General features: G+C 39.9%; 3 protein-coding genes across 9 annotated transcripts in view; all 3 read left to right on the top strand.

The window, feature by feature from the left end:
* Positions 1 to 9,458, top strand: part of LOC143378317 (uncharacterized) — a 160,994-nt gene extending 151,536 nt beyond the window's left edge. For 4 of the 5 annotated variants that reach the window (XM_076830017.1, XM_076830019.1, XM_076830020.1 and 1 more), the window contains 2 exons: positions 20 to 126; positions 1,891 to 9,458. In XM_076830017.1, the coding sequence (XP_076686132.1) occupies positions 20 to 126; positions 1,891 to 2,016 (233 nt within the window). In that variant the 3' untranslated portion in view covers positions 2,017 to 9,458. The remainder of the gene's footprint in view (positions 1 to 19; positions 127 to 1,890) is intronic. The other variant, XR_013088186.1, reaches the window with a different exon arrangement.
* Positions 9,459 to 11,867: 2,409 nt separating this feature from the next.
* On the top strand, positions 11,868 to 14,058 carry LOC143369539 (dnaJ homolog subfamily C member 8). Its single transcript, XM_076813613.1, has 6 exons — positions 11,868 to 12,002; positions 12,351 to 12,509; positions 12,587 to 12,653; positions 12,717 to 12,811; positions 12,879 to 13,018; positions 13,108 to 14,058. The coding sequence occupies exons 1-6, from the start codon at positions 11,925 to 11,927 to the stop codon at positions 13,340 to 13,342; spliced, it is 774 nt and encodes a 257-aa protein (XP_076669728.1). The 5' UTR covers positions 11,868 to 11,924; the 3' UTR covers positions 13,343 to 14,058.
* A 6,310-nt stretch (positions 14,059 to 20,368) lies between these two features.
* The window catches only part of LOC143378009 (uncharacterized), a 64,149-nt gene continuing 58,954 nt past the window's right edge, over positions 20,369 to 25,563 (top strand). The window contains exon 1 of one of the 3 annotated variants that reach the window (XM_076829892.1): positions 20,369 to 20,837. In XM_076829892.1, the coding sequence (XP_076686007.1) occupies positions 20,776 to 20,837 (62 nt within the window). In that variant the 5' untranslated portion in view covers positions 20,369 to 20,775. The remainder of the gene's footprint in view (positions 20,838 to 25,563) is intronic. The other 2 variants (XM_076829888.1, XM_076829891.1) reach the window with 2 other exon arrangements.

The raw sequence follows: 25,563 nt of genomic DNA on the forward strand, positions 1-25,563 counted from the left end.
TTTCTTTTAATGCATACAGGTATGACAACAATCCAGATCGAAGCAGAGAACACCCAAATGACTAACGATCTCTACAGACTGCTGAAAAAATACACAGGACTGAGAAATCTCATCCGAGATTTAAAGGTATTTATGATCGAGTGGGCCAAGTACAATACGATTGGTGCTCAGCTCCCGACACTCGTTGAGGCTCGATAAAGTCAGTAAACATTCCCTGAAAGCGCCTCTTGGAGTAGCGAAACCGTGATGGCTAGAAAGCTTGCTCCGCGACGCCCTCTGCATCCCTATCATCCTCTTTCTATTCACCACGATCGCATTCGTTTCTCCATTCCCCCCAGCGTCGAGGCAGATTAACCATGGAAGGACACTCGACGCAATGAAATAGTGGCCGCCATTTTTGCTCTTCAGAAAACTTATGGGAATCTTTCTCCATCGAATAAGAGGTGGCCCCAGGCGAGGAGCACTCTTTCACGCTATCTCACGGCCGCAAGAGAGTAAATCGCATTATCGCTCGAGGATTCAGGTGTTCAATATCGCGGCGTCCACCAAAGCAGGCTTTCTATCCGTCGCGGCTTAACCAGCCCCATCCCCGGCAATGGTACCGGTCGCGTCAGCAGAAAAAGTCGCCGTAAATCATGTGTATCAGATACAAAAATTCGCGGGTATTTCAGGCCAGCGATATTTAGGTCGTGGGGGAAAAAAAATAGAGCGGGAAAGGAAATACACGTATCCCGCGATGCATGCTACGAGTCGTGGTTTTTAATCCATCAGATGGGCCTTTTTTTCGACCGAGATTTATGCGGGTGGTTTTTCGGTCGGCTTGTTTTAATGCGTTACTTGGAAGGGGCTGTGCTGTACGGTGACTTATTCTTCTAACGACCATGAGGAAATGTAGGACATGCTTTTCACATGTCGAAAGAGATGAACGTAATATCTGTGGTTGTTAGGCAAATTGATATAAGCCACTTGCTTTCACTCTTGAAATATTGCAGCTTCGTGATTTCGATGGCAATTGATTGTGGACTGTTAAAGTACAATATAGGTCTGTTTTCCATTTGACTTTGCTTAATTTTTTACATTGTTATAATTGAGATGTAGGGTAAATGAATGGTATGGGGGAGAACAGGGAATGTCACAAGACAGCTTTATCGAGAGATTTAAGTATTTTGTTCCAGTGCCGAGTGGACATTATCTGTTTTTAACAATTTTAATCAGTACATATACCAAAACTTGAACCTCATCTTACGGGGGCATTTGAACTGTATAACCCTTTGCGATTCGACAATTCTGTAATCCCAGTTGCCACCAACAAAGTGTGCTATAAATCGCAAAGTCACAAAAAAATGTACATTCCTCGTTTTCTCCTTCAAATAAGAATACCAAATGGAGTACTGAAGGTAAGTTTAGACAGAACCACGCAAGTTCGGTGATCTTAAAAGTATTTCGAGCCAAGTGGAACTCAATCAGCATTGTGCTGTTATAAAACAACTGTCTACCTATAATAATACACCTCCTTGCTCACTCCTGGTTCATGCAAGTCCTTTGCATACTCCCACAGAAAAGTAGATAACATAAACTCAATTTTCCCGATCCAAGCAAACACTCAAATCTGTTAAAACTATAACTTATACCAATTTGCCACGCAGCGACAAATATTCTAACATAAACCCATTTGGCCCAAAATCAGGCGCGTTACTCCCTTCCCCGCAGAGGGTAGATCACGCGAATAACTAGAAGTAATTTATTCGAAAGCAAGCCAATTCTGCTCCCCCGACCGAAATCGAACAGAATGGTGTAGCTTGCTTCGTACAATTCCCATTCGAGAAATTAGAATGCAGGCACGTCCTCGTATCTATCGCGTTAGCGTGATTAATGCACTGTTTGCTGCAGGAGGAGTACAATAGCTCAAAGGTGTACCCAATCTTTCCTCGTTACCCGATACTAAAGGACATGATAAAGGACATAATGCACAACCCAGACTACATGGAGGTTTGTCACGAGGTGGACCAAGCATAGCGGCCGGACCCCCTCCACCGTTCGCCACGCATGACCCTGTAAAAATCTACCTATTGTACAAGGGGTCCACGCGTGGTCGCTGGTGAAGGGGGTGAAGCAGACAAACTAAATAAGCCCGTGCAGGGCGCTCTTTCGTGCGGCGATCGATCGCCGTGGGTTCGATATATATTTATTTCACACTTCTCTCTGTACGAACACCTACGCATCGGCATCCACGGCGCACTAATTAAAATAATTTACCCTATCACCTGGCTACGTTCAACCGATACCAGTTCATAAGAAACAATTAGTTACCTGCATGTTCATTATAATAATTGCGCGGATGTTACTTTCACTCGCCAACAGAACGATCTGTCGTAACACGAAGCTGTGTGAAACAGCGGGGATGTAACATTGTTGGAAGATGAAACGAGAGGGTAGAATTTCATTGGGACATTTATAATTAAGGAAGGGATTTTAGAAGTACTTCGCGTGTTGGAATGGAGCTGGGCGACGTGGTCGAATCTCTGTCGCGAAATCGACCACGGTGTTGCCTGCTATTTGGTGACGATTGAGTGGAGACATTTTGAATTCTGAGTACTTTAAGGAAAAGAGGAGGTAACAGTGGAAATTCAAGGTCTTCTTCGTACCCTGCTGCTGAGTAATATATTACGCGGCAGGAAGGGTTGTAATCCAAAGAAGACTACTTAATTCCGCGAAGTTACAATTTTAAGGGTAACGGACGGCAGAGTCGGGGAATATAATTCGAGAGGAGCACCAGGTAGCGGAGAGTAAAGCGATTCCAACATAGAAGAACCCTAGCCGATCACCTTAGTTTCTGATCTCGATCGGAATAGCCGCTTGCACGTTGAAACACAAAATACAAGGTTACGCCCGCAGCGGTTTCGCGTGAACGCTGCGCGTGTTGTAAGGTTTTTATTAAGGCAGCCGATACCGGCCTCGTAAAAGAGGAAAGAACCTGAAAACCGTAGATTTGTAAGATGTATCTCCCCTCGGCGTTATCTGTGCGCGTGTGTGCGAAACTACACCGTGTGCGTGTGCTCGTGAGGTTGAAGATTACCAAGTAAGGGAGGTAAATGTGAAAAGTCGATATTCTGCTTCCTGCTATACGATTCTCGTAATACGCGACGTCGCTGTAAGTATCGTGAACCAATATAACAGTTTGTTCAGCAAAGGAGACCTCTCTTTACCTACAAACAGGACAAACGGTAGGAGTCTAGTTAAATAATAATATCTATCCATGCACCACTTCTAAAGTCACACACACCACGACACGATTTCTGTCTCACCTATACCCGGTAAATTACTTAGCCGTAAAAATTATTAACTCGTGAATTATCGATGTTCTATGTGATAGTGTAACCGACATACTAAACGGCCCACACCGTGTCGATGCTATCGAAGGGATTGCGCTGATTGTTTTAAGTGGACGGTTAGTGTTGAATACCGAGTTGTGGGCGGCGCTGTATCGCGTCGATATTCGTGGAAAAGCGTGTAAACGAAAATTTTGGAAAGCACATGGATTTAATCGAAATTGATTTGTATTTATTGACATTCTTCTTTTTCGTATTAGTTAAGTTATTCCTTACTGAATAATTTCTCAACATAAGTCATTGCACGATTATGCAGCTCTTTTACTTTTCTCGTTCACCAATGCGAATTGATAAATAAAATTGACTGTTAAGGCAGAAAATGAAGAGAATATCCTTTCACGCAGGAAGCAGTTGATTTACAATATCCCACGCACGTTCTTTTTTTTTTAAATCCGTTAAAGAAATTGCACGTCTTCAATTAGGAATATCTACTTTGTATATTAGAACCCTGTTAGCCATAGGTCGCGCATAATATTACGAAATATTAAGACGAATACATGGATATGTACTTCAAATTGTATACGTGTTAAATTTGATGTAACAGGCATATCGTCATTGTCGCATTTGCATACGTATACTGTGGAGATGAAAATAGATGCATACATACATATGCACGTATCCATACGTATTTACATGTTAACATGAAACCGTTCGAATATACGTGAACGGTATGTTTTATAACAATACTCGCAAAGTTCCACGAAACTATAGTTGAACATGACGGTGATAGTACTCGTGTCTTTTTCTTGTGACGTATGTACGTATGTAAATAAGATGCATTCCACTTTGCTGTGTATCGTTTCAAAGGCACAAAGGATTATCTTAGTTTATGTGATGGAGAGAATCTTTGTTTTCTTCCTGACAAAGTATTAACGGATAAACTGAGAATCCTAAGTGAAATTGTTGATAAGTTTTACTCGAAACAATGTTTTAAATAACGCACATATTATAAAAAAAATACACGAAAGAATGATTGAACGGTGCAACCAGAATGGGAGAGAAGCAGAGCGTGAGGGAGCAAGGGAATGAGGACTGTGTATGGTCAGACGCACTTTCCGACCCGATATCACTGGAATTATATCTGTCTGTAACTCTTCAAATATGTATTTCTTTAAAAATTCTTAATTAACATCCTGCTGTACTCTTTTAAAAAGAGCAAAGTATGCTTTTCTATACAGCAAAGCCTCTTTACGCGACAAAGCTTAGTAAAACAATTATGCCAGTATCGTTATCACATTTTCGTGGAGCTCTTTTTAACAGAAATGAAACACGCTATATACAAATTCGAAGCATGTGTCTGCATTAGTACTCGCGGAATGAAGTCTGACAGAGAACTTTTCAAATACACCGTCTATGCTTCCACTTGCTATTAAATAATAGTAAAGGCAATTGCTGCTATTTGAAACGTTCGACTGTTTATATTATCATTGAATGTGTACCACTTCGTTATCAGACACCTGATTAAGTTAGCTGCAATGCTGGCAAAATGTTCAAACGTATTTCCAAAAAGGCGAGCAAGAGCTCATGCTGTGGAAGCTTTAAACATTACGAATCAAAAACAATATTTAATAGAGTTCGTTAAACTTGATTTTCAAATCAAAACAGAGAAACTACTATTAGCATTTCATACAATTACTCACTCGGTGTAGCGAACACGTCACTCAATTACGCACTACGAATTACAAGATCAAACAGACTTGGTATTTCGAGACGTAGGTGCGATTGGAACGACGGAAATTTATATTGAAACACGACGGTGAATAAAATCAGTGTTCGCGTGCCATTTCACAAAGCCAGGCGTTCTTCGCCGAAATGTGTATTTCGTTACGCGCCATTGTGATACCAATTCTGATTTCCGAGAAAACACTTGACAGCCTTTAAGAATCTATAGCGCGATTAATCGTTAAGACCTAGTCGTAAATATAACAAGTAACCTACCACTTAAGTACTATATAAGGAAAAAAAAAATGGCTGATGGCTCGAAATCAAAATGGAAAATATAGTGCGCGACACACATTGGAGCGTCAAGATGATCCACGTTCCTGGATCCCTTGCAATGTGTGACGATGCCGTAGTGACCCACACTGTAATCCCTTGTACTGCATATAAACCACCCTCGCACTCCAATGAAAGCACGTTACGATAAATAGCGAGGCAGATATAATAGAATCTCACATGCTGTCCACGGAAATGCTGGGTACAGGCAAACATAGAGAAGTAATATGAGAAATTCGGTCGTCGAAATGCTGACGACTAATATCGAGAAAGTAATTGATAATATACATTGCCCTTTACTAATTGATCAATCAAAGTGAAATGAACTTTCTACATTTGGGAATTAAAATTTTAAAACGGAAGGGAATATTTTTTCACGAGTGTTCATTTCAATCGCGCGAATTTGCTCTCAGTTTATCGAGACCAAAAATCGAGTGAAACGAAATCACTGGCTTGCCCGATTAACGATTAGACTGTCGCATACTCTCTGATGATTTTATATTTGTGTACGTTTTCGTCGAAGTATTTTTCCGAGAACATCAAAAGCTGAATGGAGTGGACGTTGATGGATGGAAATTTGAAAAAGGCAAAATTATATGGAGGAAAGGATGAACGATATACGTTGGAATTTTTTTTCTCTCTGCATCCAGCAAATCTACGTAAAGACACCTACTATACTGATTGTTTAGAATAGCGCTGTTGTCGTAGATATTTATCCTACCCTATAACGTGCGCGTATAAGGAAACGTGTCACATCTAAACAAACTTTCACGACACAAGGAGCAACACTATCGCTTGGTAAACAGCAAATTCTTTTCTATGAATGTTTCGTAATTTTATTGCCGTGGCGCACAGGCGATATCTTTCGTATGCTGAGCAGCTCTCTGAATAATCAAACATTTGCGTAAGTACGCTGCGAATCAAAAGACGTGTTACCGAACATTTGAAGAACAAAATTGTGTCAAAAAGTCCCGAGTATTATTTTTGTGATGTCAATTTATTACACTGTATTTATACTATTATCGACCAAAATCGTGGAAAATGAAACTAATGCCGCTATAATTTATTTTCAAAAATCAAATCGTCATAATTCTATTTACGAATAACTATACACTATACAACAAAGGTATTTACCAATTATCTTAGGACAATTCAGTCGCGAAGCCACAGTTGATATTTTTTATGCAAACAATACCTTCTTAGACCAATTATCGTACTAATCTAAGGAATACCTAAGGTATAGTTGTAAAGTAAACGTATGTGTAGCGAAAGAGTAAAGCTATAGGGGCAGTTGGGGCAGATTGATGCACATTTTTCAAGCTTAAATAACACTCGACAAATGAATATTAGTGGCACGATTTATATGCTAATTTGTTAGCAGTTTATTCTAATTTTAAAGAACGTTTGGATTTTCTATACGAAGTATGAACAAAAAATAGTTATTAACGTTTCTTTCAGAAATGAGATTTGCATCAATCTGCCCCACAGGTGGGGTACAATGATTCGTAAATTGGGGGTACATTAATACAGGACGGGGCACGTTGAATATTAATAAGGACTCCACGGTTTTTAAATTTTCTTTTATTATTTGAGAAATAAAAATCTGAAGAATAATCTGTCTCTTTTCCTCTTTGAATACTAATAACGAAAATAACGTCATCACAAGTAAGGCAACCATAATAATAAACAAAAACCAAAGATTCTTCGGAATTAAAATCAATATCTTTTCATTCAAAATTAAGAGCGTTTTTAATAGTAATTATTTAATGTAACATTTAAGTATTTGGTATTCATTGCACATAATATTTAAGTACGTAGTTCCTGACCATTTCTGCTGTAAAAATGAAAAAGAAACCGATTAGTAAAAAGGATCAAAACTTTAATTACAATACACTTTTGTACTATACGTACTATTTTTAGTACACAGTAACTTTGTATGTATCATAGTGGCCCAAAGGACACATTCTCAAAATTATTTTTTCAAATAAGTAAACAGGATCGTCAGAAAATAAATAAAATAAACATTACTAGAATCAATAATTTGCCTTTAACACCGATGATAAACCGAAACGAGCAAAACTTTAATCACAATACAGTTTCGTACTATACGCACTATTCTTAGTACACCGCAACGAAAACACGACGAAATGCTTTTGACGCGTTGTTGACTGCAGAGCGACACGCGTTATATTAAAACGATTGCTTACAAGGTGTCATCTTGTGATCATGTTTTGAACTTCTAACTATTTATAGATATCAAGACGCTATTAATATTTCATTGTGCCCCTTGCATCGAAGTGCCCCAACTCTCCCTATTCAAATGCAATGCCTTTGAATTGATGAATATAGCCAAGCGTGCTCGCCTTTTCCATGAAACTAGGAGAGTGCCAAATAGATTTCGAAAGTTTATACGTGTGTGCAAGTAAGAATATATATATATATAGCGTTATACAAAAGCATATATTTGTGAATGTTTCTGTGAAAGTTTTATATAGGGTGCTGTATGTAACATCGTCAACAGAGTTCCATCTTGCTGGACTGATCTCCGTTTATCCATCCAAATTTCGCGCGGCACTAAGCAACAGAGACACGAATAAATTATTTAAAGCTTTATCCGAAAGATTAATTTTCAAAAGGTGTTTCTCATTTTCAAGTTACATTGAACCACACTCATTGTTTGCAAATATTCTACATCGCAGATGAATTATTTTACGATGCGTAAGGGTGGAGATAATCTATCCAGCGAAATGGACAATTTATCGTGTCACGGTAAGCATAATTACGATGAACCTATACAGATTGCAGATATGAGAGATCTACCTAATGTGTTTAAAGAGTGTGCATATGCTAGACGTACTAACTGTGTTAATGTCGTATCGAAATGTATAACATTCAATGGTGCTTTGGTTTCTCGAGGTACATTGTTAAGAGAGGTCTTTGAAAATGCGATATTTCTGCAATAAATGTTTCCACGGCTAAACTTTCCTCGCGCTCTAAGCTACGCGCAACGATACGTTCATAGGCTAACGCGATTTATGCGAGCGACCGAGAAAAAGAAAAGGTCACATCGACGTGCGTTTTTTACGGAAAAAAAAAAGAAATCAGTGAAACAATTAGAAGTTTGTACGCCCGCCTGGCGCAGTTCTGTCTCCCACGGCGAGACCGTTAAATTTCTAATCCAAGCAAATCAGCGATCGTGACTAACAAGACGAAGATGGATCCCGAAATCAAAGGACCATTATCCGCTTGGTTGCATACGCGTAAGTGCACGACGATAATGCTGATCGGCCGGCAAAACGAACTTGTAGCTTTCCGCTAGAACTCAATTAATTGGATATCTTTCGGCGCTCGTGATAAGTGTGTTTGTGAATCCACAAATGGGAATTCGACCAATCTGCGTGTCTATAACCAGTAACTGTGCATACGCTGCACGGCGTACGCCTCGTCTATATGTCTAAACGACTTTTCATCCAAGTGAGATATACATATTCGCTTTATAACGATAAGCTTTTGAGTGCATATCGATAAGTTACATAGATGTAAATTTTTACGGAGAAAAAAAAAATATATACATATATAAATATATATATATATTTTGAGAGAAACTTCGTGAGGAAGTTCGCGGGAATCTTAAGGGAAGACCTTCATCGACGCTGCTCGTCCCTTGCGCGGATCGCAGGCGTCCGTCTTCGAGTAAACAGTTTCGTAAATGAATTATGATGTCCCCGTGATATTTTCCGATTAACGCGACCCACGACGCGGCGCCATGCCGTTCGGGACGTCCCCGATCCCATTATGGAAAAGATTTTTACTTTCGTATTCCACGCGTGGGATCACTGTCCATCGAATGATTCCAAGGAAGCTGGGGGGTAGAGTTTTCTAATTTCATAAGGGTTAGCGTGGCGATTCTAGGCTTCTGTTTCCCTGTCCGCGGTCACAGCGTAGCTACGATAGGCTCTTCTGTATTGTCCTTCGACGCGGTGATTGTTTTCAATTGCTATTAGAGTACCATCGTGTAGCAAGAGGTGTTTAGACGTCGTTAGAGCAGCTAGCTTTGTGTACTTCATTGCAAAACGTGCGGTTTAATAAAGCTGAGGATGTAGCGGAGGGGTTCGCAACCGAATCAATCTCACCGGTATATGTAACCGAAGAATATATCCCACAGAACTGTACTCTACGATCGATTAATTACCATTCATAATTACGCAATTTATATAGTTAATGGATGTCGGCGTACCGACTTGCCACGCCCCTACGTGCAGAATTTATTAAACGCGCACGTTCCAAAGTCGGCAGACGCCTTCGAAACGATTGAAGCAGTAATTGCTCGGCAAACGCTTCTCGGACTTCGATCGTTGGTACCATTTGTCGCTAGTTCGTGTAGAATTTATAATACATGTAGCCACGTATGATAAAAAAAAAAAGAAGAAAAGTGTCAAGCTGTTGTGATGTTTGTGTGTGTTCGTTACGGTAGAACCGTGAGGTCGGATTTGTTTAGGGATGCATAATTGTACAGCTACATTATAATCGTGTATTGTGTTGTGACAATTTCTATCGTTCCTAGTTTGAACACTCGGGAAACAGTCTTTATGGGAATCTCGCAAACGGCACTTCGTCGAATCCGCGAGAGTACAGTTAGAGAACAATGTATAGCTCAACCAATCACAAGCTTAGTTGGCAGAGTGTGATGTAATAATGTGGGAAACACCTTAAGAATAGATTCAGCACAAAAAAATAATCAAATAAGTCGATATAAATATGTGCAGAATTTTGCTCTCCTTTGAAGTTACAGTCATTGTTGAGTTCTAATAGCAATTTGCATCTGCTTACCGCCACAAGTGGCGTCAAATAATTTTTCTAACCACTTTTTTACCCTTTTGCAAGTGTTACTAAAATTAGCAGAACTAAAATTAGCAGAACTAAAATTAGCAGAGTCTTGTTTAATTAATTGACGAAGTTAGTAGTTAAATGTTATTAATTTTACTAATTTATATGAATTTATTTTATCGTTGTTTAGTACTGAATTTATTCTCACAGTGTCTCCAACATATTATATTACAGACTGTCTGCTTAATCTCCAAAATTCCAATAATTTTCAATGCTTTGAAAATGTGTCAAAAGATACAAAGTTTCTGTGCAAATTACGTTAGACGTCGAAGAAGTCGTTTCGTATCTTGAAGGCTGTTGCCTTCAACCTGCGTGCGAAAAATATACACAACACCCTCGTCCAAGAGAACCTTGATGTCCTGACTGTTTCGTGTTCAGCTAACGTTTTTGATGTTTTAATAATTACTTCGACGAAGGAGTAGAATCTTAACACCTCGCTGTTGCCCCACTTATAACTGAAATTCAGTTCAAATCTCGCGAGTATCTCAAACTACCAACATAAAGAAAATTCTTTCCAGAATTATTTCAGCGGAAAATAATTTCACAATTTATCAGAAATGAAAGAATACAAAATCCTTTACTTGTCCGGTATTGCTGTTTTTCTTTAACGAACTTCGATTTTCTGCGCGACAAAACGTTGAAAATAGCAGCTTGTGCGTTGAGATTCTATGGAGGAAAAGTAGAACATAGATGACGAATCGTGTAACGTCGATGTAAGTGAAACTATTAGTTTGCAATACGTGTTACTAGTTAAAAGATGAGCGTGACGTATGTTAGTAAGCAAGGGAAATGTTACAAGGAATATGTGTGTTTGTAATCGCGTTCCTTAAACAGACTGGCCCTCATAGTCTCCAGGAAAAGTAACGCGAATTATGTACGAACTGGTGTTCAATAGTAAAATGATTAGCCATAGACAACATAATGCTACTAGATTAGTGAAACGTAACATATGCTAGATGTTAATAGTGTCGTGCTAGTGTTTCCACCCTCCCATTTACGCATTCTATGTTCCCAGACGGAAGATAGCGAGTAGTTTATGTGTACGATGCTAGATTAGCATTAAAGGCTAGACCATAGTTCATTGATTTGAGAAAAAAAAAACATGGTTCACGCTACGATGTATATTGAATGTACGACCTTTATTTCGTCTAATAGGTACATCTTTGTTACAGCTAATGAAACTTCACTTGTTTATTGGTTGTTAAGCTTTGTTAATAAAATATTATAAAACTTTAAATGACTCTTTATTGAATTCCACCGCACTCAACTCTATTTTAATTCAACGCTTGTACGAATAGTTACTTAAAAAAAGTTGTTGATCCTCGTTTAAGTACAAGCATCGAAGATTTGTATGCTTCCAGAGCAGAGATGGGCAAAAAATTATTTAAAATAAAAATTTCTGTACAATAATTCTATTTCAAATAATTTGTTGCCCGTCTCTGTTCTACAGTCAATGAATATTTTATGAATGATTTTATTAAACTAATCAGTTGTTTATGGTATTCCATTTAGCTTTTTAAAAACTCTGATAAGACGCGTGTAGACACGCTATATTTACATTGTTCTTAATTAGTAAACAAACAATGACAATTACTGTGTTCATAACGCTGATAGGCGGCACCACTATTGATATGAAAGTTAGTAACAATCAAGATGGCTGCTACCAACTCCAATATATCCAGTGATTGTCCAACAAAGAAAGAGGACGAATTCAATGAATTTTATTCAGAAGTATGTAAACATTTAGACCGACGTCGTAACGTTGCAATACCTTCCCGCGCCCATCACTTTTCAATATAATTTTCGATTATATAATCATAAACACATACACTATGTTTTAAAGGTTAACAGACGTCAGTTTATATGCACCTAGCGAGAGGAATAAATACAATTTTCAACACGCTTAGCCACCGTTTCTTCCTTATTTAATAAGTAACACCCGATATTGTTTAAACTGTCGCAAACAAAATTCTTCTCCGCCGAGCGGTTCGAGTTATAAATAAACTTAACCTATGCGAATATACGCGCGCCTAAACACAGTTGTTTTCCTAAGCTCCTACGGTATTCTAATCTTTTCAGGTGAAAGAAATAGAGAAAAGGGATTCAGTATTAACTCCTAAGCAACAAATCGACAGACTACTTCGACCTGGATCGTCTTACTTTAATTTAAACCCTTTCGAAGTACTGCAAGTCGATCCATCCACCTCTATAGAGGAAATCAAAAAGAAATACAGACGTGTAAGTTCGCAGGCCCAGGTTCTCTTTAAGAAAATAGTCGGGGCTACGCAGTGCACTCAATTGTTTCTGTTTCGCAGATGTCAATTCTGGTACATCCTGACAAAAATCAAGATGACGCAGAGCGTGCGCAACAGGCGTTCGAAAGTACGTATTCATCGAGATCTTAGTCGTAGATAAACTGTGACTGTCGAGTGTTTTTCTTCGCAGTTGTTAATAAGGCGTGGAAAACATTGGAGAATGAGGAAACCAGGGCGAAGTGTATGGATGTCATCGAAGAGGCCAAAGCGCGCACAGATCACATGGTATAAATCAAAATATAAAACTCTTATTCGTTTGAAGAAGTACATGTAATGTCCAACAATTTGTCAGATTGCAGAGAAAAAAAAGAAACTGAAAAAAGAAGGAAAGCCCGAAGGCACGACTATGCTCGACGAAGAAACGGACGAAGGTTACAGACACGCTGTCTGGGTTATGACGATGAAACTGTTCGCCGATATGGAACGAAGAAGGTTGGTAACGATCTAAATGATAAAATGAATCTTCTCGAAAGGTAAGCCGCGCGCTTGTGTTAAATAAATTCGTTCGCTTGCCTGCACAGGAGAGAATTAGCTACGCGCGACGCGGAGCAGCGTAAGAGGAAACGAGAAGAGGAGCTATCCGCAGAAGCGCAGGCTGCGTTAGAACGTGAATGGCAAAAGAATTTCGAGGAATCGCGACAATCAAGAGTCGACAGTTGGAAAGCGTTTCAATCCGGTTCTAGTGCTACGAAACAAAAGAAAGCGAAGAAATTGAAAGCTTTCAGGCCACCGAAAACGAAAGCCGAGTCGCGATAAACAAACAATTCTTGTTCCTGGCGCCTGGCATAGATTTCTCCATTCAGCACGGTGTTTTATATTTCTTGCGAATTGAATGTAGTATCAGTAGCGTATTCTCACCGTGCGACATCAAATTTTGCTGGATTCGATAAATACTAATCGGAATTGTTCTCATTTTAAATTCGTTGATTAAAAAAATGTGATCCATAACTAGTTGGAAATACGTTGAATCAGGTGTCAAAATAGGGAGCGTGATATAAACGAATTGACGAGTAAGTTGAGCAGCAGAGAATGAAAATGAATAATGTGTGTATCTTCCATGAGTATTGTTGGTAGAATAGATACAGAGACATCTGTTCTATCGACAATAATTTGTATGCTGATGAGTGCATATGTATATGTGTGTGTGTGTGTGTGTGTGTATGTGTTCGCGCGTACATAGTTGTGATACATTTACATGGCCTGACTAAGTTAAATCTTAATGTACAACCTCGATGTGACAAATTATTTCGAAATTGTAAGAATAATAATGATCGGAATGTATGAAATGTACGGCGATCTACATTAATAGCGTACATCGCTGCATGAAAAATGTCAATTTTATAATATACAGAGGGAGCTTTGGGAAGCGGCAAGTGCGGTTATTCGGCAAGGTGAAGGACATATTAAGGAACTGTTGATATAACAAATGTTCAAATCAAATAGACAGAGAAAATATAATAATACAAATTCAAGCGTGCAGCTTTCTAATATGTCTCGAAACGTTAAACGCAATGCCATTGGTCGCTCTACAAAAGTCACTCTATATATGTATATATCTATACCTCACATTTTTATCTGAAATTTACAGTTAAATGAGGCAATAATTAAAAGAAGGAAGCTATCGGCTTTTCATGCATTTTTCAAATTATTGTGAAAAGTTCGGCATGTCCAAAAGTTCGTTCGATGAATACTAGTTATAATTTAACTTAATGAAATTTAGTGAAATACGATGTATGATAGCGAAAGTGAGTTATAAATATGTTTTCATAAATAGAACATAACCTGCGTGTATATATTCCGAGAAAAACTCGTCACTTATACATTTACGGTACGCTTGTACGAAGTGTAGACGGTCATTGTATAAGGTCCCGTCACGTAGGCATTATTCTATTTAAGAGAAAATCTTACGCGTGTCTTTTACACTCCCGCGATGCAGACAAAATCGCGTGGTCCTTCGTATTTCTTTTTTTCTACGACACCTAAGATTTCGCTTATTAATTCATTTCTTTCTACACCGACGGCCCGTTCTACTCTTAAACGCAACGCGGTAATCGTACCAGCGGCCGCCATCTTGGAACCGATGTTTTCGGTAATTTTAAACGCGCGCATTCTACGACTCAAATGTGTACATAAGATTTCCGCCGTACTTTGTTCATTTTAATCTCAAAATATGCGCATTATTTTCTGTTCTATTTTATCGGATATACCGAACGAATTGATACAACTGTTTGTTTTTTTTTTTTTCAATTTTAAAATCAATGTCACAGAAGTAACTTAACGGGCCATGTAGTCACGACTTCCGTTTTTCCAATGGGTAATCGCGTACGAAGTGTCGCACCTCGACGTACACTTGGTCCAATTGTAATTTGTAAGACTATTTCGTAAGGAGAGGAATTTCTAAGACGTAGGTATTGTCATTGCAAGTAATTTCGAATAGCGTTACTAACATATGAAAGTCAATGTCGTACAAGTGCCGATAGGAGTGAACGTTACTGAGGGTGCACGTGTAAAAGATTAAAGTCGCGAGGAAATTTTTATTATGGAGATATTAAACGGAGCAAGTGGTTGTACGAGGGGGAACTAACCTGTAGGGTTTTTTTCTATCTTTTCTTTTCTAGTTCGGTCGCAGTGGCGGATTCAGGAGCCTTTCTTGGAGGGGGCGAAATATGTAAAAGTACCTAAGTACATTTTTGCACTTCCTTTTACAAGATTTAAAATTTGCTTGTAATTTATATTTTAATATTTCTATCTGATACTATAACCTAAATAATTAAATTCACATAATTATTTATACCGAATACTACACAGTGTCATAATATTTTTTTAATTTTATTACACTTGGGGAGGGGGGGGGGGCGATCGCCCCTATCGCCCCACTCTGGATCCGCCCTTGTTCGGTCGTGAATCAAGGATTTCAACACTTACTATAGTTTCACATAGTATCGAATGTGGGTTTTCCTGCGATGCCATAAACTTCGCCAATACCGAATTCATACGTCTGCGCAATTACTAACCATCGGTTTAGGTAATACAAAATAACGCATTAAATAATACACACTGAAAAGACGACTCATTTATTTATAACACATGTATTATAATTTTAAGTGACAGGAAACAGATACCTACTCATGTCTTTTATTTGTGTATACGAGAATTCTTTTACGTTACATTGTACATATATTAATCTACAGCCACCCTGTAGTAGATAGAACTTTTTGCATAAATTCTTTAGCATTTTCTTTTATACCGACCACGATTTTTCATTCGTCCGTGCGTATGTACATCACATGCACGACTACGCCGTATTATTATTTAATATATTATAAAATTCATTTCGTATTTGTACATGAAAGCATTAACAAGTTAATGATAATTTGTATTGTTCCTTATTTAATTCGACCATTCGTTGTTCAATGTATTCGCCCTGTATGTCATGACGTCCATGGTATATAAAATGTAAATGCAGCACATATTCAGCATCCATGATTCGACAGCTTCAATCAGACTTTGCGAAAGACGTGTCAACCCTTGTGTGACAAATCTAATTAACTGTAAATCATTTCGGATTAAGTGACGCGAAAAATTCACGAGGAAAAATAAATTGAGATGTGTAAATTCCGAGATATGTGGTATGCAAATGAGGAATTAACGTTGCGTGAAAATATATTAAGATGAATTTTTTAGTCTCTCTTCATATTATACACTTAAACGAAAATTTGATAGAAATTAATCCTTCGGTTACGATTTCGTGCGTTTAATTATTTCTTTATAATTTTTCAGAAGAAAGGAACAGCGGGGATTAAATGCAAGGCAGCCGACTGCATTGTAAGTAATTTTGAAGTACATATATACATATATTTCGTTATTGTTCAAGTTTGATTGGAAATAGGCCGGTTTCTCACGATGCTAATGCTCTATTGTGCAATTGATATGTTAAACGATGGCAATAATTTAATTTATTTGAAAAATAAAGAATGTTTTTATTGGAACGCCCATGGTTTTGATATATCATTCGCAAATGAGCTGAACATTATGCAACAGAGTCTTTTATGTGTCATTTCGAAGGCACGGAAATTAAATATTCAATTTGCTAAGAACCTTGTAGCTATAGCGGCTTTCGAAGTTGCTGCACTGATCGTGAGTTACGGTCAAATGCATTTTACGTGACTGTACACTTCCATCCGGAGTGTGCACACGACATGCATACAAAAATCATTTAACTCAATCTATACATATACACCTTATTTATTTACCTAACTCGCCTCGGATATATCTTATTTTCCTTTCGACGTTATCAACGTATTAACATACTTTTTAATATTAAAAATGCATTATTCATTTATTATAATAATTTAGTTAAATTAATTATATTATCTACAAATGTATGTTGATCTCAAATAACTCAATACGTGGTACTTGTTATATCATTCATTTGCAATAAGAAGAACTTAAAGATGTTACTTTTTAACTATGCCAACAATATCTGAATGAAAATATGAATAATATCTTAACGAAAACTTTTTCTTGTTTCATTGTCTAGCGATAATTGATTTTAATTGAAGGGGATAGAAGCGATGTCTAGTAACATCGATAAATTGCCATTTGACGGATCGGAATCAGTTAGAATATTAATTTGTTTGTGCATTTGTAGTCCGCGCATGTGCAGGACAGGTGTACGGGGCGCGTCTCGTGCGCAACAGGTAGCAGTGCATTCTCGTCCTTTCAAATTTTCAATCAGGTCCTGAAGAAATCGGTTTCTCTCTGTAAGAACAATCGCACCCGATCGATTCGCGGTGAAAGACCCCGAGAGTGAAATTCCAATCGGAAGGACAATAACATATCGTACCGATGCAAGTGAACACTGTGAAAAACCGTAGGAAGTAGACGAAATGAATCTATATACACTGCCAATTATTTGCAAGCACTGTGCAGACTGTCGAAGTGTTCTCCGACATATAGATTTCGTATAATATAATTCACAATTATCATTAATCTTTCGTCTGAACAATAAAGGAAAAGTCACTGCTTCTTTTATTACCCGCGTTGCAAAAGATCGACTTAAGTTGTGATTAGCGGAAATTTATATGAGGAAGTTTGAATGGAGCGTGTAAATTATTATTCCCAAGCTCTGCAGTTTGCACCAACGTTAATGAAACAGGCCTGAGGAGTTTTTAGGAAATATGAAAGTAAAATAAAGTCCCGTATAAGACAAAACATTTTATTTCTTTCTAGCTTATATACACAAATTGTTTAAATAGTAAAGGGTGTTTTTTTGGAAACTAAGAGGATCCACTTCAATTTGTGAGGGTATTTCTTTACACTTATGAACAAAAAAAAATATTAGTAAGAAAAGTATGCTTTCGTGAAAATCGATACTTTTTTCCAACTGTCGCCATTTGATCAATTTTGCATTTTTTAAAAAAAAACATTTTGTTGTTTTTTGTGTTTCAGATAAATAGAAAAATCGTTGTTGCTGCATAGCAACTTTTGAAACGGAGCGCCTGATAATTGTATAAATAATTCTTTGAATTAATATATTTCTATGTTAACTAACAGTTTTTTCTTTTGTTTATATGTATAAAAAAAATACCATCACAATTTGAAATGGATCCTGTGTTTAGTTTCCGAGGAAAAAAAGCAAATTTACACATAAATTTGCGCTCGCCGATTGGGGTTCCCCGCTTAAGGGGTAATGCCACTCTGGAGCCCGGAAAAGCAGTCTGATTTTTAGAATTTTTTAAGGGAGTATAGTGAATGGAATTAAAAAATTGTCCGGAAGCCTTTATTGTACATACCTTGAAGTGTGATCACAATTTTTAAAAAAAATTTAATACAGAATGGCGGCGCTACAGCTCAACAAAAGAAGCATCTTCTGAAAAACAGTGTTCCGCGGCCGGAAAGATTTCTCCTTCAATTCTTGAACTGGAATAAAGAAACAAAAATGTTTAAGTTCTATATATGACTATCTCGAGAAGTACACGAGGAAACTAAAAGATACTGCTTTTGTAAGAATGGTGCAAGAATTGAACAAAACATTTCAACAATTTCGAGGTTATGGCAGTTCCGTGTTTTGTTCAATCGCGCAGCATTCTTACAAAAATCAGATTTTTTTCATTTCCTCGTGTACTTCGCGAGATAATCCTATATAGAACTAAAAAAAATCGGGTTTTTGTTCTAGGTCAAAAATTGAAGGAGAAATCTTTCCGGCCGCGGAGCACTGTTTTTCAGAAGATGCTTCTTTTGTTGAGCTGTGGCGCCGCCATTTGGTATAAATTTTTTTTTTTTAAAAAATTGTGATCATACCTCAAATTATGTACAATAAAGGCCTTCGAACAAATTTTGTATTCCACTCACTACACTCGCATAAAAAATTCTCAAAAGCAGGCTGCCTTTCCGAGCTCTACAGTGGCATTACCCCTTAAAGACGTCATTCCTACATTCAAGACGTCTTGAAGACGTCTTATGAAGTCCAAAAGACATCTTAAAGACGTAATTCTTGTACGTCATCCGGACATTTCGATCCGTACATCTTTAAGACGTCCAGATAAGGTCACGAGACGTTCAGACTAAAAAGGGACGTAAAACGAACGTCTTTAAGACGTCGTGTGCTATCTGAGTAAAGTTCATCAGTTCCGCGCAGTGCAGATCACAATGGATCCACAGGAAAAGAGCTCCGTGTCCGTGTGCCTGGTCTCCGCGTGTACATAACAGGCAACATTTTACCGTTGCATGTGTGCACAGGTGAGAGAGACCGTATCTGTGCGATTTTGCACACGGAGCTGAGATAAATATCGACCTATAAGAATCGACACATTAACGAGAGGAAACCGTTCCTCTCTGTAGTGTCACTCACACAGCTCCGAGGCAAGTGTTATTCTCTGCTCATAAACCAGGCAGATGTACGTGTTCGTATATACCTACGATCGGCTCATGAACGGGACTCAACGTGTTCGTTGAATGCGGACCGTTACACGTACAGGGGCGAGACGCCGGTGTGCGTGCCGCGCGCGCGCAGGTAGACGGAAACACGTCTGGAGCGCTCGCCATCGCGGGGAAACTCCGCAGCTGAACGCGTTTGTGCGCGGCCGAAAGAAATGCACTTGCGCATTCCTGCGCGCAACGAAGGACCACCGTCCGCACGTTGTTGACATGGCACAGCAGCGAAAAGGAAAAGGTCCTCGCGCCCGTACCTCTCTCTCACCACTAAACCATAGAAAGTGGTACGCACACAGTGGCGCGAGCCGGCTAAATCGAACACGGCCAGGACGGTATGCAAATGAAAGGGCACACCATCTACCGGAGCCGACGTGCGTACGCGAAAAAAACACGCGTGTCCATCGCCGGACACGCGTGAACGTTACCCGTGCCACAAGCGCGAGCGGTTTACACCACGAGAAACCTGTTCGCACACTCACGAGTCATCGATAAATATACACGCCCGTGCAGACGTCGTCGCGCATGCACAAATACAGGGGGAACTGTCGTGTGCACGTCAAACGTACAGGCGCGCAGCCGAAAGGTAGCGGTGCGTCGCGCTTAAACAGCGTCCCTACGATCGTCGCCAAGCAGATGTGTGAGTGCGGGCAGGTAGAAGGAGCGCGTTTCATCCGCGCGGACGGACGAGCGTCTACGAAAGCGGCAACCGGTGCACACAGGCGAGAGAAAAATGCTGGTGTGCGTGCGTACGCTCAGGTAGAAGGAAGAGAGAACAGTGGCAACAGAGGCAAAGGTGCGGCGTGACCGATCCGCCGCGACACTACACACGAGACTGCAGTGAGTCGGCCGCTGCCGTGCGTCGCTCTTCACCCGTCACTTTTCCAACGAGAGCCGCCAGTAGAAACCGCGATTCGGCCGTCGTGGATCGCCGAGGAATCCGTGGAAACCCCCCAACCTGTTGCTCTGCCCGGCTGGCCGAGGATCGACCGCAGATCAGCCCCAACATCGCGCCGCTCTCGCGGCACCACGGTTGGCGGTGTGCTATATAGCCTTGACGGGCGCCAGCCAACCTGGACACGTACTTAACTTGCACGGGTTTGCGCGCGTTCACACGTGGATCGCAGAGGTGCGCGGCATCGTTGCGTGGATTCGAACCGAGGGGAAGCATCCTCGAGCGTTCGGATGAACGGAGGTAAGCGGCACCGATATGTGACCGGTGATAGAGTGTCAACAGTGCTGGCCAGCGAAGCACCATGTCGACGACAGACGTGTTTTGCATCGCGCAACAGGGACCCGCCGCCGAAGAGGAGCAAGGGTAACGTTAAAACAGTGTTCTTCTTTTTGGGACGTTGACGTGATCGACAGAGAGCGATCCCCGGCGGGGGATAAGGGAGGATGTTGCGTGGCCGGGTGTATCACGAATGATACGAGTGATTGTTAAGATCCACCAGGAATGTTATCGTCGAGGTGTTATTCGTGCGTTGCTCGCCTCGCCAGTACGCTCTCAAAAGTGATCGCTACGAAGAGGGAGCTGTGAGTTTGATTGCTGGGAGGTATGGCCGATGGAATGTCGAATCGCCGTACTGGAATGCCATTTGGTTGGTTTGCCGGAGTTCACGAAGCATTTCGATATTTATACGAATCGATAGCGCGGTCGTTCACGGGTTTCTCGTTTTCGTCGAGCTCGACGAGTGTGTCTCTCTGGATAGATAGTTTGGGGGACATATTTCGAGGGCGAATCAACCGATGAAAATCTTATTTACTCGTACGTGTTGCGACTGTTTACGGTTTATCAAAGGGATTCGCGTTGTACTTTCTACGCAGCTCGAGGCGATGTACCTCGAGGAGCACGAACCAGCGGGAGCGACTGTCGAATACTGAATCGTCGCGTCGGGAGTAAGACGTTTGCGAGAAACCTGTTTTAGCGATACCCGAGACTTTTATGCCAGCTGAGCAATCTAAAACCCGGCGGAATAGCGGTTCAGCGTTTCTAATATGTCGAGTAATTACACCAACCAGCTGAAGCCAGCAACTTCCCCGTCCAAATAGCAATCGATGACAGCAGTCCACCTTTCAGCAGCCGCAATGCTAGGCTTATTTCCCTCGACATGTTCAGCAGAATACTACGCCAAGCTTGGAAAGTGAGCAATCTCATTTTTACTTAGCTAACTCTTTCTGGCGCCAAGCAGCGTGTAATTAGACAAATGCTCGGATGATGCACGGGTACTTTTCAACGTTACTCCATCGTGTAATTTAGCCGGTGTTCTAGTTATTACCGTAATCGCTCGTACATGTTACAATATTCCCAGTCCATCTTCTATTTACATTCAAATGCTATCCTGCGAACAATACCGCGCTTAGATCTCGACATTTTGGTGCCAAGGCTGTTAGGATATGATTTATCACGGGGGACCCGATGAAACGGGTCTGTCACGTACCGATTCCGGAAAATCATTGCCGGATTCACATCGACCTCGCGTGATCAGCAATTCCGCAGGTGGCTGCGAGCGAATAGAAAATGCGAAAAGCTTCCATATAGAGGTAGCAACACGATATTAGTCACGTTTCACGTCGGTCTCTCTCCCTCCCTCTCTCTCAATGTCAATGACTGCTCCCTCAGGGCTAGCTGTGACCCTCCGTGCGAACGAGAGCCTCGTCTTTCTGTATGTCGTAGCGTACAGCCGGAGCCGAGTGGAATGGCGCTTTCACACGGAGGTATAAGGAACCCGCGATATTTATATACATATACAGCGTCTCGATACTTTGGCCCAAGTCTCTCAGCGCGTACGATGAATTTAAGTAGGTGGAGTACATATTATAGCGATTTTCGTAACGTAGAACACGGTGGCCGTTTGGCGCGCGAATGGGCGCCCAACTTAAGGGGGGAGCCTGGTGTAGCGGATCGAAGAAATCGATTTTTTTTTTCCCAAAGCCGCAAAACGAAATTCGAAAAATTAAAGCGGGTATAGCCGGTTTTGCTACGGAGCGCCAGGCTACCACAAAACTTTAAATGCGTTTTCTCGAAACGACAGTTTCACACTTTGCGGGCAATATTACTCCAAAAATATTCAACCAATCGACTTGGCCTTGTGCACGGATATTTGTGAACATTTTCTTCACAGTACTAAGTTATTAGTATAATGATATTGTTTAAATAAATAACTTTTTTTTAGACATTTAAGGCAAAATTTCGTTGGAAACAGTGAACTTTTTATTCAAGAGGCCGCCATTTGTTCATTTTGCATAATTTAAGTTTCAAATTACTTCATTCTGTGCGTACACTCATAAACTAAAAGAAAATTGTTCGATTTTTGGTTTCAGATGAAACCAAAAGACGCTACGTTGCCCGCAGTGCAATAATTGCGTCGCCAACGGACTGGGCATAACTTTGTTATTTGCCGCTCTTTTTTAATAATTTTTTTTTTGTTATATACCTTAACCTGTTAATACAATATCCTGAAAGTTTCAGAAAGATCTATCAAATACTTTCTTTATAAAAAATTCCCGAAAAATGCCTCGATTTTCATTTAGTTACACCAGGCTCCCCCCTTAAACTCACATCTCTGCCATCATTGGCCTTTTTTTTTTAAATGGAATTTACAAATAGCAGTGGATAACTTGTGATTTAATCTGCTTTTCGCTCGCGTCGGATTATTTATTTCGTAGAGGGTCCATTCTCTTCGCAACATTCTTGAAACTTTCATGGAGAAACTCTTTATAGCTGATTAGAGGCATATGCCGATCACTTTTTCGAACACGTTATTGATAACAAGACCAGTTCGTGCTCGATACGACTTTCACCGATAAGCATCCATATGTATGTAAATATTAAGAGTCCTTAGCGATTAGAGTTTTATTTATAGTGGATAATACGAAGAAGTAAATTCTTTCCGTGGGAAGTCAGATGTAATTGTTGGTGGACCTGAAAAAAGGGAATTTTTGTGGAGAAATTAATCTATTTGAGGAACAGGTCCTTTTCTTTTTTGTTTGTAACGCGTGGTACATTTATGATCCTCGGTTCTTTCGACTACAAAACACAATTTTACGAGCGGACTTCGTTCTGCCTGCAGAGAAATCTACATACATAAGCTCGACTAAGCTCGAGGTGGTATATACTTGGAGGAACGAACCTTAAACCTTAAGGTTGACTAACGGGACTCTCGACGTCCATACATATCTATAGTGCATACAGTGATTGTCGTTTCAATTTCTGTGACCTGCAATAACCATATACACGTGGCACAGTGCGAGCAGAAAATCGCGGATTCCTGCCATCTTCTTAACCCTTAAGGGGGTATACCCGTTTGAACCCTCGGAAAATGTATACATTTTGTGGATTTTTTTACAAGTCAACGGTTTGATGCAGATTTCCCGTTTTTTAACTGTGTTTACATAGTATTATGAACTACTTATAAAAAAAGTTTCAGTTAAAAAACTATTGTTTTTCGGAAGTTACGGATACATGTCCGAAAGTCTCTCGATTTTAGACGGCTAAACGGTGGCCCTAAAAACTCGCGCTACGTTCAACCAATTTACTTCAAATTTTGCATGCAGAATCATAATAAGATTCCGCATCGTCCAACGAAGGCTTTTTTTATTTCGATTCCCCGTTTATTATTTATAAAGGAAAAAGGTGGATTTTTCTCTTAGAAAAATTTAACTTTACCTTTGATCTCTCACCATTTCTTTATTTTTCAAAATTTTCAAAATCGCCTTCGTTGGACGATGTGGAATCTTATTATGATTCTGCATGCAAAATTTGAAGTAAATTGGTTGAACGTAGCGCGAGTTTTTAGGGCCACCGTTTAGCCGTCTAAAATCGAGAGACTTTCGGACATGTATCCGTAATTTCCGAAAAACAATAGTTTTTTAACTGAAACTTTTTTTATAAGTAGTTCATAATACTATGTAAACATAGTTAAAAAACGGGAAATCTGCATCAAACCGTTGACTTGTAAAAAAATCCACAAAATGTATACATTTTCCGAGGGTTCAAACGGGTATACCCCCTTAACTGGTATACTGTTTTTGGCAAACGTGACTGGTATACTGGGGTCGTGGCAGACCCCAAATAAAAAAGGGCACAGAAATTTGTAAAGTCGACACTAGAGCAACCACTATGAATATTTTCATCTTAGGTAATGTAGAAAATAATAGAAGCGTAGAAAGTTAAACTATTATTATAAAATTAATTAGAAATTCAGTTTACCAACTTAGACAACCGAAAATTGTACATCGAACTTTGGGTGCTTGGGGTCACGAGCGACCCCAGGATACCAGTTAAGGGTTAATTTACGAATCTCATTAGCATTTTGGAAATCCTAATTTCTAGCCCCGTTAAAAGATTCGGCTTACTATAAAGACGTTGCACATGAAGCTGCAGGTGCACGTTAATCGACAACGTCTGCATAGAACGCGGAATATCGATAGGGAAACGTGTAGCACTGACAGCAGGAGAAATTGTCTGCATAACGATTTGATTTTCTTTTCCCACTTCCAGGCGGAATTCTGAACCAGCGCGCCACCGGCGGTTCTAAGCCGCAAGTGAAATTATCTCTCTAATCAACTGATTTTCAATTTACATATCGGATAAAGGCACCGGGGTACAGTGAACGACGAATATAGTATACGAAATCGTCTACGCGATGATTTCATGTTCCGCCGGAGCACAAGCCAGGCCGCGTAGAATTTCATTGAATAACACGAGACGCAATTGTTACTTACCTCTTATTATGGGTCTAATAATTAATTATTTTAATGATGGGAAAGCCATTGTTCCCCGTTGCGTGAAGTCTAAATGACAGAGTGCAATCATAAGCATGGCTTTGGAGGCAGACACGGTAGTCCGCGTTTCCGCTCTACTTTCCGTGCTAATGTATTGAAAACTTGTCATCGACTGCATTTTCATGCTTTCCTTGCGCCCTGGCGGGGGTGATATGATTGTCTACTTGCAAGGGAGCATCCCGAACCCGGAAATTCGAAAAATTCTGAAACTTTGCGAATACGTAGATATAATACCTGATATTCGAGGTTTAAATTCG

Source organism: Andrena cerasifolii, chromosome 1 (assembly GCF_050908995.1).
Source record: "Andrena cerasifolii isolate SP2316 chromosome 1, iyAndCera1_principal, whole genome shotgun sequence".
Lineage (NCBI taxonomy): Eukaryota > Metazoa > Arthropoda > Insecta > Hymenoptera > Andrenidae > Andrena > Andrena cerasifolii.

Bases quoted from the DNA above. Each gene is read 5' to 3' on its own strand.
- LOC143369539 (XM_076813613.1), top strand. From the start codon at position 11,925: ATGGCTGCTACCAACTCCAATATATCCAGTGATTGTCCAACAAAGAAA. The intron at 12,510-12,586 runs GTAAGTTCGCAG...TCTGTTTCGCAG, and splicing joins TCAAAAAGAAATACAGACGT to ATGTCAATTCTGGTACATCC. The intron at 12,654-12,716 runs GTACGTATTCAT...TTTTCTTCGCAG, and splicing joins TGCGCAACAGGCGTTCGAAA to TTGTTAATAAGGCGTGGAAA.